General features: G+C 38.6%; 1 protein-coding gene across 1 annotated transcript; it reads right to left on the bottom strand.

The window, feature by feature from the left end:
• Positions 1–5102: 5102 nt before the first annotated feature.
• cacng4b (calcium channel, voltage-dependent, gamma subunit 4b) lies at positions 5103–17037 on the bottom strand. Its single transcript, XM_043225570.1, has 4 exons — positions 16316–17037; positions 10252–10335; positions 9979–10119; positions 5103–8384 (listed from the first exon to the last, which is right to left on the bottom strand). Exons 1-4 carry the CDS (start codon positions 16536–16538, stop codon positions 7864–7866), a joined length of 969 nt encoding a protein of 322 aa, XP_043081505.1. The 5' UTR covers positions 16539–17037; the 3' UTR covers positions 5103–7863.
• Positions 17038–18726: the final 1689 nt, after the last annotated feature.

Here is an 18726-nt window from a genome sequence, read left to right as displayed (position 1 = left end):
GCTTGTTGTGTTCATTAGCCTTGTGCCTTGCTTTTCCAAAGCAGTTTAATTATTTCCTATGCTACTGTTGCTCGCTGGATCTGAAGGGCTCATGGGAAATTTCCTTTTATTAGTAGATGATCTACTTTCCACCGCCAGTGACTGAGAGAGGCTGTGTCTATACCTGGGTATTAAAATGGATTTGAATTTCAGGAGGAGATTATGTCTCTGGTCTGTCATTGTTTTTAGCTTTTAAATGTTGCTATTTAATATAAAGGGTTATTAGTAGCACATCCAATGGCAAGCATGACTATTAATATTGCTAATACTTAAGGTTAGCGATATGAACAAACAAAATGTAGTAACCTTTCCAATTTATATCAATTTATATTGAAGCAAGAGACTATCTTGAGAGTACAATAGAGGCTGTTTCTGTAAGAAATAACATAGCAACCAATCAGCTAATCAGAACAGCTCAGCAACCACCTCTTTAACCTCTTCAACCAAAATGAACCATGATTTTACTACAGATAAAAACAAAAAACGTTGGTTACTGTACCACGGTAATCACTTTATTACACTAACCACAGTTCAAAATGGCATTCAATGGAAAACTTAATTGTAGTCAGCCCTTCAAAACCTTAGCTCTAATAAAATTATGAAAAGTTTTCATAATTTTGCACAGCTTTGAGCTTTGCATAGTTAAGCACAACTAACAATTCGTTCAGTAAAAGTGCTGTTTACAAATTGTAAATATGTCAAGTGAGTTTAATGGCATCAGTCATATGTAATGTATTTAGCAATGAAATTGAAATGGTAAGAGTGAAGTATAAAGATGAACAGGGTCTTTTATTTCAGGGTCAGCCATTACATTAATATGAAAAATGTTGCTACTGTATACTAATTCATTTCAAATGAGGTTTGATATCAGAATAATCAACAGAAAGCCTATTAATTTATATAGAAATTAAATAAGAACTTTAGGTAGACAGACAAAAGTAATATTAACAAGTAGCACAAATGAAATATAACACCGATGTATGTTCACTCTCTTATTGCCAAGCACACACACACACTCACACACACACACACACACACACACAAACAATGTTGTTTTTATGGGGATGTTCCATAAGCGTTATGGTTTTTATATTGTACAAACCTTCTGCTATTTTATATCTTCATAAAAGATAATTCACTGTGATTCATAAGCTTGTTTTCTCCTTCTTCATATGTTGTGAACCCAAAAATAAAAAAGTGTTATAAGATATTAAGCCAGTCTACTAATGACTGCTAGTTCACATTCAGTTGCAATGTTACTTACTGTAAGTACAATGTCTATGGACTATCGAAATAAAGTGTTACCCCTGACTTGTAAAGGTGAACTCATTGAGAGTACTTGATATGTATATATATATATATATATATCATAGGACTGAAAGATTAACTGTAAGGAACACAGTGGTAGTGCTATAGTACTATGCTTGCAGATCATTATTCCCATGGACGTCAGTTGTAAGATAAGCATACTAGAACATTCCTTATAATATACTGTCTTCACACAGCTGCCCATTTATTGAATCACATTCTTTGCCACTCACTGTAGAAGAAAGAGCGTAAACAGCTGCAGCGTCCCTCGCTCTCGAGTTACCCTTACGTGTTAATAACGTAGCGTAACATAAACCGACATCTAAGTCTGAGCTTTTTATAAAACACTGTGGCCCACTTATCAAGACTCTGGCCCATTTTCTTTGGTGACAAGTCTTTCGCCGCTTTCCGGTTTTACACAAAACACGTGTCAAAAATGGCACACGGCAAAACCGGACTGAAAAGAGCAGTATCCTGAAGTGAGGCGTTACTGTTCAGGAACTACACCCCGGGCCTGATGTACGCTGTGTGTGTGTGTGTGTGTGTGTGTGTGTGCGCGTTCATCGAGATGGAGAGCTCTCTTGAGTTTATTTTTCATCGGCAGGCTCTGCGCGGTAGCTAGGATACGACAGGGATTTAGATGCCGGGCAGAGGTTGTTTCCAAACACGCCACTCATGCTTCAGTCTTTCAGGAATTTTTAAACGAGAAGCACCACTTAATTCTTAACAACGCCGAGCTTTTGCATACACAATAGGCGGCTATTTTTATCCCAGCTTATTTAGTATTACTGTTCTGATGGGGGATGGAGTTTAGTCCCTTTATTGTTGTTTTCCATGCAAAGGTCACGATCGCATGACTGTATGCTTGCCTTGAATACATAATTTACAGCTGTTCTCAAAAGCACTCGAAGCTCGCGTCATTATTAAGCATCAGTTCTGTCTAAAACTCGACATTTTAACGGTATCAATGCCGTTTTTATTTTTCCGCTCGCTTTCACTTGCGATGTCTAAAATGTACCGAGGACCACCACATTCATGTCAGTTGTTTCCCGGGCTAAAGTGTTAAACCGTGAAAATGGGTTATGTACTCATTCTAATTAGAAAGTCATTTCTGTCCTACCTGTGAGCGGCAAATGGAATAGGCTGTTAAAAACGGGCCGCTAAACGATGTGTTTGTGCCTTGCTTTAGGACTATCTGCAGGTGACATTTAAAAACGGAGAAGCAGGTGTTTTGACGAGTGACTCTTTGATTTGATTCTTTTTGATGATTCGGTCAAACCTTTTCACAAACTGCATGTTAATCAAATGAGGCATTTGCGTAGAAGTAAAAAAACATTTGAATTATGTACATAGAATTTAATTAAATTGCTTTTTCTGCCTTAATACATATTCATAGTCTTCCTGGTGAAGGTCTCATCACTGCATGTTCTCGATAAAAATACGCGGTCTTCCTCCAAAAACAACTTCTTTTCTTCTGGCACCGCTTTGTTTCGAACGATTCTGGAAGGATAAAATCAAATCCCGCTGTTTTTCTGTGAAATGTCAATTATGAACGCAAATTGCAATTCAAACGGATAACCAGTAACTTACTTATACGATTTGAAGTGGACTACGAGTACATAAGCGAAAGACTACAGTTTAAAATCATTGGACGTGGTGGCTTAATGCCACTCTGAATAACAAAAAATACACAGCAAGCTTTTTTAATGCCTATCCAAGGAGAAAGATGCTTTTTAGTTTTAGCGACTACCAGCAAGTGCCAATGGGGCCATGCAAAACCTAGACCCCTCTGGTAAACCAACAAGTTTCTGAGTGCTGTTTATGAATACGGGATCAACACTCTTTTGTGCTATTGGTTTTATCACGCAGACCCTGATGTTCGAGGGTCACGAGCGACAGATGAGAAACACGCCGCCCAGTCAGTCTCAATCAACGTCAACGCGGCAGCATCTTCACCTCTGCGTGACACCATCGGGAAAACCCATCTCTAATTTCAATACTATAAAGTTCACTTCGAGTACATGACAGCCACGATGCAAAAATCAATCTCATCTTGTCGCGAGTGTTTTATTAGGTTCCTTCGAATTCAAATAAATGGTTAACAATTTGATCGCTTTAAATGCGTTAGCTTCCAAATGGAAAGACAATGGCGATTGGTTTCGGATTATATGCGAGGCTGAAGGAGGAGGTGAACGGACTGTATGCATTTCCTAATGACAGGCAATATTATTCAAGCTAAATTAGATTACCCAAACCCTCAGGGCCATCTCCATAAAGGTCACTGAAAATAGAACTGTCGCATACCAAATCGGTTTGTACCATTCTCCATCAGCTTTAATCTGTGCCACAGACACGATGGGCAGTAATGCGGCAGAACACGACTGATCGGGGCCATTCAGATGGACTAATTTCTTAATACTGAGTAAACAGACGGTTAATGAAGGCTATAAAAGAAGATGGAGACAAACACTCATTGGCAAGGTCAAAGATTGTACCATTACAGAATAGGGACGTCATGGTGAATATTTTACTTCTTGCAATGTTTGAATTGTTTTATTAATTAAAAAGACATCTGTGTGCATAAAAGCCTTATATGCACACAGATGAAGACAGAGTCGGAGTATTTGATATTTTTTTACATTTCGAAATTGCGACTGGTCCAGGTTTTTGCTTTTGAGTGGCCAGGTTTTTTTTCCAGGCTGTTTTCTTAGTTAATATTAATATCCTGGTCACGAACCTGTTTATATTTCACAATATTTTTTTTAAGAAATCAGCAAAAGAAGCCTGTTATAATACACCGCATTTATGTAAAAAAGTTATATCTTAACTCGCAATAACACTTTTCTTCACGATAATTTTGCGAGAACAAAAGTCTGAATTTTGATGCTCTGAAATAAATGACTCTTTAGCGCATATCCCGTCACTGAGAGGAAAGAGGAATGTACAATTCACCAAAGATTCAAACCATTCATAAATATCGCTGGAAGGCCAGACTCACTATTTATACAAAAGTGCAAGACAATCTTCATTTATTTTAGGTGTCAAAACAGTTCAGAGACAGGAAGCTAGGGTCACTGGGTTGTATCAGAAAATGTTCAAAATGCTGACATTTCGGCCTGACGTTCCTCTTTTTGTTTCATCCTCAGAATATCTCAGCATTATTCACAGAGAAAGAATAGCGCCTAGCCACCCTTTTCCATATAATGAAAGTGAATGAGGCCTGGGGACTCAATTGAGGCAGTTGGAATATTGTGTATATTGTGGAATATTGAGTCACAACTTGACATAATAGCATCATAATAGTAGTCCATTAGTAATCAAAGTTAATATTAACTGATAATTTTAGTTTTGAGTCAGGTTAAGCATAGCAACTGCCATCAATCTATTGACCTTTAAAGAACCAGATGAATACGGACATCATTTTGATAAATTAAAGCACCGATCCTCAGTCATTCTTTCAATATATGAAAAATAGCTGCCTTGATATTATTGAGAAAATGGATTCGGAATGAGATGAGGGTGAGTAAATAATGGCAGACTGCGTGAGTTATTAAAGTCCCATGATCTGTCTAACCTTTAAAATATATATTTAGATGTACTTTAAAGTGTAAAAAAAATAAATAAATGCAAAATCGGTCTTTCTAATTATGTTCTATGCAACTATGGGCTGCTAGGCTTTTTTATCATTCCTAGTCCCGTAGTACAAAACACAAAAAAATCACGTAACAAAGCACATATGCATAAGCGAGACATAGTTGCTTGATTAAATTTATTAAATTTATTTTAAATGTATTTATAGCAACGATATGTTGACTTGTCCTTGATACAGAGAAATACTGAGAACAACATTAGCAAATCAAGAAAACCAGAAGGACAAAATGCCTTCCGTGATGAACGGAGAGAACATTACAGGTATTTATAGAGAGCGATGCTTGGCAGTGAGGCATCCTGGAGTCATCCTGTTAATAATACTGTTAAAAGCACACAAAGTCAATGGGTTAGAGAAAAACATGCAAACATTTACATCTACCCACCACACACCGTTCTACAAAGAGCCACGGCTCAAAAGCTTGTGTCAAAATGGCTTTACTAAGAAAAGGTAGCTGCAGATGCTTCAATTTAGCGAAACACCTACCAGGTATTTACATCTGTACCTGCAACCTCTTCTTTTGTGAGGAAACACTGCTCACATGGATAATGCAGAGGGTTAAAAGCGACAGATTCTTCACTGAGGATGGGTCGAGGGGACGCGAGATGGATGAGGAAAACCAGCGGTAACAAAGAAGAGATGAGGTTATATTGTCGACTCAAAAAGAAATCCAGGCATAAGGCTCTGGTGAGGCTAAGACACTTTGAATGGTCTTCTAAAGGGCTGGATCGGCCACACTGATGTCTTTCATACTGCTCTGCCCTAGATACTTATCAGCGGTCGCTGAAATGTTTCTCAGAGCTGACCGCCTCAAAACTTGTCTTTCATTTCCGGATGTCTGACATTTCTCAGCACTGCTTTTATCAGCGGGCTCGAACAATGTCAGATCCCCAAAGGTGCCCCATTCAGACGTTGCGCAGCCATCACTCAAATTCACGAGAAGGAGTAGCTATATTTAACCCACATTCAGGCAGAGACCGAGGTGAAACCCCTCGGTGGAGATGAAGGCTGAGGAATTACCATCACTCTTTGACTGATTCACAATGGAAAGCGACGACACTGGCTGGTTAACTACTGACACTTGTTGATCTGCTATCGATGGCAGTCAGAATACGAAGTGATAGTATAAAACTTGAGGCTTGTTGAATACTGCTATATTTCCCTGCTGAAAAGACCATTAGAGCTGGTCGCCATCGTATCACGTGTTTTGGATGCTGGTGCTGGGCCTGAAACCTGGAGTCTAAACCAGACTTCTGAACTAGCGTGAGCACAATGTAAAATCTACACGGCCTCAATTTACTTGCTTAATAATCACTCTGGCATGACTCATCAGTAGAAAAAATGTCTCTATAATCTTTCTCTGTCTTTGTAACCTTTCGAACAAACTGCAGCTAAAATCGTTTTCCTTTTTGGTTGATGTCACCAAAGCAATGTAAGTTTCACCCACTGGTTTGGCTCTGTTCATGCTTGAAATGGACACTTATTTGTTTAAAGAAATATTCTGGCCATCCTTTTCCATATAATCAAAGTCAATGACAACGGGGGCTGTAAAGCTTTAAAACCTAATTTGTGAAGAAATCGTTCTTTTGTGTTGGATAATTTCTGTGTATTTTGTACAATCAAGTTCACGCAAACTATTGGAATAATTCATTTATTAAACCAATTTCCTTCTAAGGTGACTCAATGGTTCAGTCAGTTAGAATATTGTGTATGAGTCATAAGGTACACTTGACATAAAGCATCATCATAGTAGTCCATTAGTAATCGAAATTATTATTCCCTAATAATCTTCCTTTCCAGTGTGGTGATTGCGACTGGTATCATGGAGATGATTAAAGACATAATTTTGGTTAACCACAGCCCCAGTTGTCATTCACATTATTTTTATGGAAAATTGCTGTCTGGACATGATTCAGGGGAAGAACTGATTTGGTTAAACTTTTCAGAATCCAATCTGTTTCCAATGGACAAAGTCAAATCCAGCCTCAGATATACATCTTATGATAAAAATGAAATACGTTGCAACCATAAAGACTTTTACTTGGCGACATAAGCACCAGACCAGAACAAACCAGTCAGAGCATCACGAAAATCCAAGCTGGTCTTTTCAGCAGGGTGTTTATACACAATTAGTAGTCATAAATCTCCTAAACTAAATTTTCCCAGTGATTATTTGATTATGTAGTATTACAGCTGATATCTCTAGTTAACAACAACAACAAAAAGAGAGGAATACAGTTTTGCACTGTTGCAAAGTGGCTCCAGAGTAAGTCTGAGCAGTTGATACTGCCAAAGATGATAGGCACACTGAATAGACAACTGTGGCTACAAACATATGACACGAACAAGGGCGTTCAGTATTCAGTTCGAGTCTGTACTAAACACATGATAATGGGAAGGCTTCAGCTGTGAGCCTATGTTAGCACCATCTCATACTGTGAGAGTCATTATCACATTGGTATACATTGAGAGAATGGCACTGTACTGACAAACAAAAAGATATTTATCAACCAAGAAAATGTACTGGCTTACTCAAAGTTCTTAATATCTGCCACAGACCATTCATTTTACATTTGCATGTCTTGCCCTTTGATGAGAGATGAGTCTCTCTGAGAGTTCTTGTTTATATGTGAGGATCAAGCAAGGAGAAAAACAAATTAGCAATCACAATGGTTGTTGGTATATGTAGAGATGAATTCTTTCCTTCTTCACAAAGTGCTTCTCCTTCACCGATGAGAGATGTCACTGGTTGACTGGCTTCACCAATGAGTATCCCTTCCACTGGCATCTGCCACAGGCCACTGAGCCCTGATGGCTATCCATTCAGTATGGCCTTAACATTATCTCTTCCGTTCCAGTGTGTACCCTCATACAGGTGTTGTCCTCCTGTTGATACCATCATTAAGGTCTTTGGGAAAGCAGTTGTGCACTTGGAGGAATCCCGAATCGTGGTCTGGGCTGTAGGAGCTGTCCGTCCCTGACTTGAGGGGGTCTCTTGTCAATGTGTACATGTTGATCTCTCCGACAGGTACCGAGCTCATCATCTTCATGCCCACGGGTGACGCTTCGCGAGAAGCTTCCGTTGAACGAGAGCTGGAGCGTGAGTGCCGTCGACGATAACGAAAGCTGGGTATGCGAGAATACGGTGAAGAGGACGAGGTAGACTTAATGAACTCACGACGCGCTTTGAACCGTACTTCTTTGTTCTTCTCAATGTAGATATTGACAGCCAGAACGGCCACCGCCTCGGCCACAATGAAAGAGAGCGCTCCAAAGTAGAACGACCAACCGTAGTTATACTGGTTCTTCTTGTCTTCGTCTCGTTTGTCACTGGGGTCACCGGCATTGCTGGAGATGTAGACGATTATACCAATAATGTTGCTCAAACCTGCCAGACACAAAACACAACAAGGATTTTAAACAAAATTGGATACATTTTCTCAGGGTTTAATATTAATGAAGACATGGCACTTGGCACAGGCTGCAAATCTGTTTATATCAGAGTATCAAGATTTGCCTGGTATGTGTAACTCTGGGTAACTAAACCTGCTACAACACACTTGTAATTTTCAAGTAACCCTGAACACCATGATTGGATGGTTCAGGTGTGTATAATAAAGACTGCAGCTAAACTATTGTAAGCCTTCCGGGTAACTGGAAGGTAACCACCATCAACCAGCATGAGAGGTGTGCATGCTTACAAGGATACTAAAGAATGGAGTCTCTAAAATTAATTGGTGTTGTTTTTCTTGAGGCCAGTGGAGTGACATTTACCTGCGCAGCTTGCCTAACTGTTGCACTCCCTCTAAATCTCACTCCTATCTGAGTCACGGCACCAGGATTTCAACCAGCACTGACCAGCATGGGAGAATATCCACTAACAAGGATGATAAAGACCACATACTATAACAATAATTGACAGTGTGCCTCTGGAGGCCAAAGTAGTGAGGTCCATGAGCACAGTTCTTACTAGCTTGCTCCTGTCACTCACCCCCTAAACCTTACTCCTATTTGACAACACTCTGAGAAGGGTTTGAAACAGTGTCATGCATAGCAAGGATCTTAACAGGGACAAGAAAGAACATAGCCACTAGCCTTGAGGTCAGGGGAATGAGGTTAACCTACAAAGTTTACCTCTGTTATACTCCCCACCCTAAAGCTCACTTCCATCCGGGTCACGGCACCAAAATTTGAACCATTATCAAGCAGAAAGGCAGGCTAATTCTCTAACAAAGATGCAAAAGACCATAGCCTCAATTGCTAGAGTGCCTCGTGAAGCCAAGGAGTGCATAACATTAGCTCTTTTACTAACACTTTGTCAGTCACCTTACTCTTATTTGATGCCAGAAGAGTGATGTTTATCTGCAAAACTCTTCGGAGCAAGCCTTCATTACACTAGCATGGTCTAATTAGCCCCTGCCGGTTTATATTACTGCAACTGAGATGAATGAAAATGCTAAAAGATAGCTTTCCAGGTGTTCTACCACTTGCTTTACATAGTGATCTTGACCTCTCAAGTACTGTAGACATGTTGATACAGTATACTGTGGTACTTAGCAACAATTTCAATTGCAGCGTCTAGGAAATGCATGACCCGCCAAGACACACTATGCAATCTAGCCTAGTGCTGCTTTTACTACTAGCCTAAAACATTATAGAATATTTTACATTTGTTAAAGTCTTAAAGTCTGTATCAGGTGCTGAAACTATAGTTAATACAAGACAGCGCTTTTAGAACAAGAAATGTCAACCCACTAAATTCGGTTGAATAACAGCTAAAAAAGTGAGGGAGTTATCGCCCCCTCAGTTCCAGTTCACCTGCCAGTAACAGCAGGGATAAGTTGAGCTATCAGAGAATAGAAATTCCCCATGTTATATCTGAGTTATATTCCGCTAACAAATTGCATTTGGTAATGATGCTAAAAGTGTCTTAAGTGAGTTAAAAGACCTCTGTGTTAGATGGTGGTCGTTGGCAAGTTTACCTGCTGCAACAAATAGTATCCCTGCACTGAGTAATATGTTGTTCCTCTTGCTGTAGATGCGTCCTATCCCGACACATAGCCCCCCCAGCAACAGCAGAATGGTACTGAGGATGGGGAACACGCTGGAGGCGCGCACAATACCTGTTCACACACACACACACACACACATATAAACACAGCTCTTAATTTGATAAGACATCTAAAGGAGCATGATAAGAACATTGGGGTATAGACAGTAACACTGTAACATTTTCTGAAGAGAGAGTCACTCACGTAAGAGATATTCAGAGCTGTCTGTGTCATAATCATTGTCATCTGGGAAATGATTGATTCGGTAACAACTTCCTTTGTTGAGACCTACAAAAATATGAAGCCGGTCAAGATTAGTCACGAGGACCTGGAAACAATGCAAATCTCCAAGCATAAATGAAAATACTGGGCAGCAGATCAAACTATTAAATAAATAACAAAAACATCCCGCATATGGTAGGAATTTGTTCTCTAATGAAGCGGTAGGGGATAAAATTTCAAGCCTTCGAATTGTTCAGCGACAGACTTTAAAGGCAACAGGGGCTTTCACACATACGGCCCTTTCTGGAAAATGACCAGTAAATTACAGTTTTGATGTTATGTGCGAACAAAGCATAAGATTACCGGTATAAGCATGTGCAAGGTCTAGACGCACTTAAGTAAGAAGTCTGCTTTGGGCCTGTTCTGAAGGAGATGATGCAATTACTCTGTGCTGTTTTCAGTGAAATCAAGTTTGCACAGAATGTATTTTCGTGTTCCACTGGGCATATTTATTTTTCTATGTAAACATGTTCTAGATACATGGCAAGCCAATAGGCTCAGCATTGCGCCATTGTTTAAATGCTTTAATACAGCTCTAAAAGCCATCAAATGCAATGTTTTGCACGCAAACGCAATTCCTCCATATAATTTTGATGCTGCTGTCCAGCAGTGTTTTTCGTATGCATCATGCAAATTAGCTTTGCATAATTAAATACGTGTCTTGAAACCCTGCCATTCATCGGAACTGCGGCTCGGCAGCCGAACATATTTTTATGGCATTTTAAATTTAAAAAGCAAAAATGCATTGTACGATCATGACTTGGCTCGTGCCAACAGAAAGGTAAAGCTGTTTCAGAGTAAAGGCAAGCTTTCTGATTTTCTCTGGAAAGACCGAGGATGTGCATTAAGAGCGACATTGGTTGATTTTTATTTGATTTTGGCTTTAAGCTGGGAGATATGCGTTCAGCAGGTCTTCACATACATCATAAAGTGTCACATTGCAAACCTCGCTTCCTCCCTCCGTCTGTCTCCAGGTGGAGTCTACTCCCTGTGACACAGCTTTTGTGTGGCCCAGCAAGCCATTAATTGGGTCTAGTGTTAAAAAAGGAGCAAATTAATTAGTATTAAATAGGTCTGAGAAAGTGGGGCATGTGTTTTCTAGTCTAGTCATTGTAAAAAAAAAAATCTCTGTAAAAATATTGTCAAGTAAAACAATTATAATTTGGATCTGAATCATTATGACTGTTGTTATTTATATAGATGCAATTGTGTTCTATTCTTTGTGGAACTATGATATTCTCTGAAGCATCTTGTAAATAATATGGTACATGAATATGAATATAATCTAGTGTTATTGGGTCTATCATATTATCATGATGTTATCTTCTGGTTTTGTATTTTTTAAAGTTATAAGATGCATCAAATTTCATATTTTATCAAATTACTAAAGTAAAATGTGATGTCAACTCCATATCATGCTAAAACTGAATACAGAGTAAAAAACTGCATGTCAGTATCAATCAGAAAAAACCTTAAAAACGTATTTCTAAAAGGTACACAGTGAGAATGGTACTTTGTCGAAGCTAATAAAGCTCAGAATAAACCCAGTTCTTGGGTCACAGCCTATCCCTGGATCCCCTCAAGACAAAAGCTGTGTGATAACATCCATGAACAAGTAAAAGTGTGAGGAGAAACAGTGTGCACTTAAGTATGGCTTTCTAATTAGAGATGAACATATGCAGAAATGTTGAACACTAACACTGGCCAGTAATTATGACAGATGATTGCTGTGATATTACGTTAACTTATACTTCTTTGTCTGTTGAAACAAAAACAGAATGTTCAAAGCTCATGCATTTTAGTATGAATAATGCAGCTATAGCTTTTAATTATTATATTGTTATTTATTTATCTGTTGGTCATAATTACCAATATAATTTTCTTATTCTTACCTGTGTATAATGACAAAACACTATTCTATTCTAATCAAATATGACTAAAATATTGCATTTTTTTCTATTTTTATTCTGTTCTATTTTATTCTTCATTTACAAATGTCATAAATAATATTCATCTTCATTCTATTCTATTCTCAAGTTTACATGTGCCAAAATATTACACATCTTATTCTGTTCTATCCTATTCTATTCTATTATCTATTCTACTCTATTGATCCTTTCTATTCTATTTACATATGGCAGAATATTGTACATCTTTATTCTATTCTGTTCTGCTCTGTTCTATGATATATTTACATACAGCATAAATATTATGCATCTTTATTCTATTCTATTCAAATATGTCAGAAATATTTTACATATTTGTTCTATTCCATTTTATTGTATTCTATTTTATTTTTTTCATCTGGCAGAAATGTTGCACATATTCTATTCTATTCTATGCTGTTCTGTTCTTACATCTTTATTCTATTGTATTTTAGTCTTACATATGCCAGAAATATTGTACATTCAATTCTACTCTACTCTATTCTATTCAATTCTATTCTATACTGTTCTGTTCTTACATATGCCAGAAAAAAAATTAATCTTTATTGTATTGTATTTTAGTCTTACATACGCCAGAAATATTGTACATATTCTATTCTATCCTATTTTCCGTTTACATTGTTGTATTGTCCCCAGTTTGTTTGATTTCAAAAGGCTTCAGCATCTTTCACAGACATCTTAAATCATTTAATCTAAAAACCATAACCGTAAAAACAAAACCTGATCACCACCGTGATGTGAAAATCACGCAAAGACTATCTGCTGCTCCAAGGAAGCAAGTAAGTCTAAAATGTTTAGCGACGCTGTTTATTTCCAGGTTTAACTGAACGACTCGCTCATTTCCAGCGTGTTCTCCGACTGCACATGCACTCCAGCTCTTTGACAGACTTTATAACTTCTGTAAGTGAGTACAGCGAGCGCGGCGAGCCGCGGGATTCTTACGTGAAGATCCGCTCGGGCTGCTGATTCGTAGGAGCCAGTGACTGAAGTGCACCTAGCCTCATAAAGACAAAATAAGAAACCTCGCTTGACTGACACGGAGGAGCATTAGAGAGAAGAGAAAACGAGCGCTCGGTCCCTGCGGCCTGCCTGGAGGTAACAATGCTCAACGCTGAGCATGTCTTCTCCATGGCAACCTCAGGTCTGATCCAACAATCTGATTTCCATAATGTCTCCAAGGATGCCTTTGACATCTTCATTGTGGATTAATACACAGACTCATCTCCCCCCATGCCAAAAGCCCCCTCCTGCCTCCTGCCACATTCCCCGCCTCCAGCATTCTGTCATAATTGTGGATCGGGCAGCCAATCGTTCCCCTTGTCGGGAAGTTAAACCAATCAGTGGCTTGCGTGCTGGGGAAGCGTGCTTTTGTTTGTCATCTCGAATCGATCAATAGGGAAGACTGCCTTGGCGATATACTGTGTCGTATTTCCTGAGAGTTCGACACACTGTTAAATCATACTTTGAACATCATGCAAACTGCATGCTAGCGAGCGCGTCTTAGAAACCGCTTAGCGACACCTTGGCAACAACCCAGGACACCTTAGCAACTTCTTGAAGGAGCTGCTAAATCTAAAACTACACCAAACTAAAATTGAATGGATAAATAAATAGAAAATGATTAAATATCATAAATAACAATGAAGATTAGAAATGTTTCCTTGGCAACTAACTGAAATAAGTACTACTACTACTAATAATAATAATAATGTTAAAGTTACGTACCAAATTGACCAAATCTAAAACTGTAATAAAAAAAAATATTAGGCTAATTCCAAAAATATTTTAAATGCTATATATAGTGCTGCATATATGCATCAATTGGTTGTTTTATGTATCTTTTGTCATTTTCTCTTTTTATTTCATATAATTACGTTATTTTTATTGTATTTGATACCGCTCGCTGTTGATTGCCTACGTTGTTATGTATGTTTTAAAAAGAATAAAACACCAATAAAATCTGATTTAAAAAACTCTGCTTACTGTAGTCCCCACTAAAAATAAAAACAGATCATTGTTTTCTGTTCTTAAAATATATATTTTTATTAATGACTAAAGACAAAGCAGCATTGTCCAGCTGTGGTTTATCAGCATCACTGACATGTCTATTTGAGGTGAATGAGTGGCGGAAGAAAGGCACCTGGCGCGTGCTCAAAGCTCGTTAGGACTGTGTTATTCAGTGTAGATCGGTGGCGGAAGTCAAAGCCGGTGGCTAATTAGAGACTCTGTGGCCTTTCAGCCACTGCATTTAATTACAGATCTGTTGCGCACACTGGGAATGGCAAAAGTGACAGCTCTTCCCCTCCAATACCCCCTAATCTCACAAACAAAAGAACAATAACCAGAGTCTATAAAATACACTCGGGGCTCAAGGGATGCATCATTTATTTTATTTTATTTTAAATTAATTTAATTTAATTTAATTATTTTAGTTTACTTTTTATTTTAGTTTTGTATTTTATTTCATCGATTTTTATTTATTTATTTAATTAATTTATTTTATATGGTAGACTTCGGGTAATAAGTAATGAACCTTAATTTAACAAAACTTTGATAAATGTTAAAAAAAGAAAACAATTCGATTTTATTTTATTTATTTTTTAAAGCGATAAACGTCATTTGTTTATTTTTAACATAACTTACCATTAATGATTTGTAAATTCGATTTTATTTGCAGTGCATGAGAAACGGGATCAACCAGTAAGAAATGGGAGTCCAAATGTTATTCTGGATCGGCCTACACTCGCGTTTTGGTCAGTATGAATGAAATAAGCAAATAAATAAACAAAAAGCGTGACCTACGTTGGTTTTGGACGTCAGCAGCACTTCGAATCAAATAAAATGAAATAACTAGTAACTAAATTACATAAGTAAGACAGTCAAATGTTTTCACGCTGTGACAGTACACTAAGTAGTGCTTCGTTATCGATGTCAGCTAATTTCCTGAGAAAACAAACTGATTTGAATTGAATCGTGTCGATATGAGCTCTGCTCTTAAACCGAAGCCTGGCGACGTTATCATGAGACTTGTATTATAAGTTTCCCCTGTTCGTCAACTAACTACGATGTCCTTGTTTAGCCTGTGAACGCGTGTATGATGTAATCAGTCTGACTGTCTGAGTCAAAGCTCTGCCAAAATTGCGTGAAAAACCTTTCATCTTTTCGAAACCATGCAGTTATATAGGTTATTAGTCACCCGTCCGTCCGTCCGTCTCTCTTTTTCTTTTCCGTGGACAATCATAAGAAGCAACAGATTCATCTATTTTTAAACATTGGCGACGTTACCATAGCGATTTCAGACATATTGTTTCCAAGCAACGGCATCAAATGCAAGAAAGACGTGAATGAAGGAAGAGGTTTTGTGAGGAGAATGTCTGGACCGGTTACGGCTCTCCGTCCATTCAAGAAACCCGCTGGTGTCGACCCAGAGAAACGGGGAGCATTTTCACTCCCTTCCAAGTCAACGTCAAGTGATGTTAACTTGAGAGAGATCCAAAGCCCAGTGAATGAGTTTGGATGAGCCGCCTGACAGACCCCGTGGACGAAAGGCCACCCTGAGGACCCATTGCACCGCTTTCCCATCGACTGCGCTTCAGATGTTTCTCCTAAAAATGAGTTTCGGATTTATTCGACGAGAAACGCTCGAGTCGGACTCAAACTCTACTAAAACTGAAAAAAAAGGTGCTCAATAGGTTCGATGCCACAGAAGGACCGTTTACGGTTCCGCAAAGAACCATTCGGTCAAAAAAAAGGTTCTTTTTATGATCTGAAGGACGCCCGCCGCCTTTTGTGAAACCGAAAGGTTCTTCGGGGCGTTCTTCTACGGCATCTCGTGAAGCACCTTTTTATTCAAGAGTGTAAAACTAGATATAAAATTTCTTTCAATTGATTTTGGTGAACTTTAACGGGTTATTAAACAAGAACCAAGCGTCTGCTTAGAGTTCAAGAAGAACAAAAGCCTCCTAAAGCGAGACTTCAAAGAACTTAGTTTTCTCTCTGTTAAAACTCAAGCCTAAGAAAGGACGTGAAGCACATGGTACCCTCTATGCAGCAGATCCTCCAGAGCCCCGAGTGCGTGAGATCTCCGCGGACCTTCTTGGGCTGCGTCTGCGTCTCGTCCGCGCTGATGTTGGTGGCGTTACAGATGTACGCCCGAGAATAAAGCCAGTAGTCGGTCCCGATGGCGATGCTCATCAAACTGAACGCCACGAAAGCCCCGACGGTGGCCAGCAGCATCTGAACCCCACGGTCACACCACGCCATGGCCGCTCATTATAACGGGAGCCGCGGCGATAATCCACGCATCGCTCAAACGCCGGAGCGCGTCGCGTTCGCGCGCCGCTTTTGTTCCGACAGTCGGGCGCGATCAGGAAACTTGAGCGCGTCTCGTCCACATGTTGCTGTCCGTGCAGCGAGAGAGCCTCCTGAGCTCACTGGAAGGGAAGGGGGGCGCTCTCTACGCTTTCTGGGGAGTTTCGATCGCCGCCTTGTCCATTTCCTATAATCGCGTCCCTCTTTCCCAAACTCAGATGGTTTTGATTTGGGATTGCGATCTTCAAACCCCACCTTCAATCACACTAACCAATGAGAAACACACATGGCCCGGAGAACAAGACGACGGTGCTCTCGCATCTCTTCATCTTCATCATCATCTTCATCATCATCATCATCATCGTCGTCGTGATAATGAAGGAAAATGCCACGGCGCGGTTTAATGCGTAGCGAGTTTAAAACAGAGAACGAAAGAAAAAGTGAACAATAGGGATTTGATGCTTGCGTGAATTAATAAAGAGTTTTTAATATGAGTTTTCACTGCTTTGTGTTTTGTGTGGCGTGAGATTGTTTTCATCACGAATGTCGGATAAAGAGCCGGAGTCTGTGAGAAAACGAAAAGTTCGGGTTCTGGCCGCTGATTGGTCGATACAGCTCCAGTCGAGATAAAATACATTGTTTATATGAAATATGAATTCATAATATACTTTTTAACGGAAACTTAATTGTGTTCTTAATATAATTGTATAACACACACTCTTCAGTATATACATACATATATATATATATATATATATATATATATATATATATATATATATATATATATATATAAACAACCTTTATTAAATCGTATATAATCTGTTGCATGTTATTATAAAATGTGGCAGGTGAGGTTTGATTAATTTAACACATTAATTATAAATACAGCCATTACCGATGTCGTCATGTTATTAATAATGTTCTACAAATGGAGATTTTATTCCAGAAATTATTCGAAAAGATTTATTATAAATGCAAGTAAAATATTGTCTATTATTTATATATTTTTATAAAAAAACAAAAACAAAACTTTTTAGTCTGCTGGAAATGATTTCATCACCTGTGACCTCAGAGTACAAGAAATAGATGGGTGGATGATTTCATCATCATCATCATCATCATCATCAGACCTGCTTTTATACAGCACTGGGCAGATTATGGATTATCATTCATTTACATTATTTAAAAGCACAAAGTCTTGATAATAAATGCAGCGAAGTTTTCCCATTGTTATCAGATGGCCACTTGAAGCAAACAGTTGTTTTATATATATATATATATATATATATATATATATATATATATATATATATATATATATATATATATATATATATATAATATTTAGCCTCAGAATACCATACCACATACTTTTGTTTAATTCAAAGGTTCAGCTTTATTATTTATCATACCCAGGAAAACAATTCGTAATATTTTTCTCATCAGAATGCAGTATGAGAAAAAAAAAACCACCCTCAGAAAGTTACAATGGAATTGATGGTATTAGATTGCAATTCTACTGGAATGCTTACTCTTTTTATGAATCGAGCACTGGGTTCTCAGAGGAACCTTCAAGCATTCCATAAGACATTACATCCCAGAAATAAACCAATAACACCATCCTTGAGACCAGCAGTCATTTGACCAGCAATTAAAGCAACCTGCGCTGATGAAACCGTTCTCAGAAGAACAATCAAATAGATCCTCCTCGGGCGACATTAAAAAGCGATTGTTTACTGAGTATGCGTCAAGTACCTGATAAATCTGTTCTCCTTCAATCTAGTCCGGCTGGACCCCCCAGAGTAAAACGATTATTCAGTCTCTCCTGGGAAACAGACATTACGACAGCAACCGGTTGTTTGTTAGCGTAACGCATTTTGCACAAAAATTGCACTATCGAACGCGGCCGCTATTAAAGCCGCTAAATCAATTAGAGATATCAATGTTTCTCAGGGAACACATCATAATATAGACACAAAGGTGCAGGTGTGCTGTTACCATTTCCGACTGGAGACTGTTCTTGATATTTATAGTGTAATAAGTACGGTGGAGTACCTAAGAAAATGAGTCGGGCCCCCAGATGAGTTTGTGATCGGCCCCGTGGATCGATGGGGAATGTGTGGCTGGAATCAGGCTG

The sequence above is a fragment of the Puntigrus tetrazona genome, chromosome 3 (assembly GCF_018831695.1).
Source record: "Puntigrus tetrazona isolate hp1 chromosome 3, ASM1883169v1, whole genome shotgun sequence".
Classification (NCBI taxonomy): Eukaryota; Metazoa; Chordata; class Actinopteri; order Cypriniformes; family Cyprinidae; genus Puntigrus; species Puntigrus tetrazona.
The sequence above is the reverse complement of the archived record's forward strand: the minus strand, read 5'-3'. Positions and strand labels throughout refer to the sequence as shown.

Bases quoted from the DNA above. Each gene is read 5' to 3' on its own strand.
- cacng4b (XM_043225570.1), bottom strand. From the start codon at position 16,538: ATGGCGTGGTGTGACCGTGGGGTTCAGATGCTGCTGGCCACCGTCGGG. The intron at 10,336-16,315 runs GTACCATGTGCT...ATATTTTTGTAG, and splicing joins GAGGATCTGCTGCATAGAGG to GTCTCAACAAAGGAAGTTGT. The intron at 10,120-10,251 runs GTGAGTGACTCT...GTGTGTGAACAG, and splicing joins CAGCTCTGAATATCTCTTAC to GTATTGTGCGCGCCTCCAGC.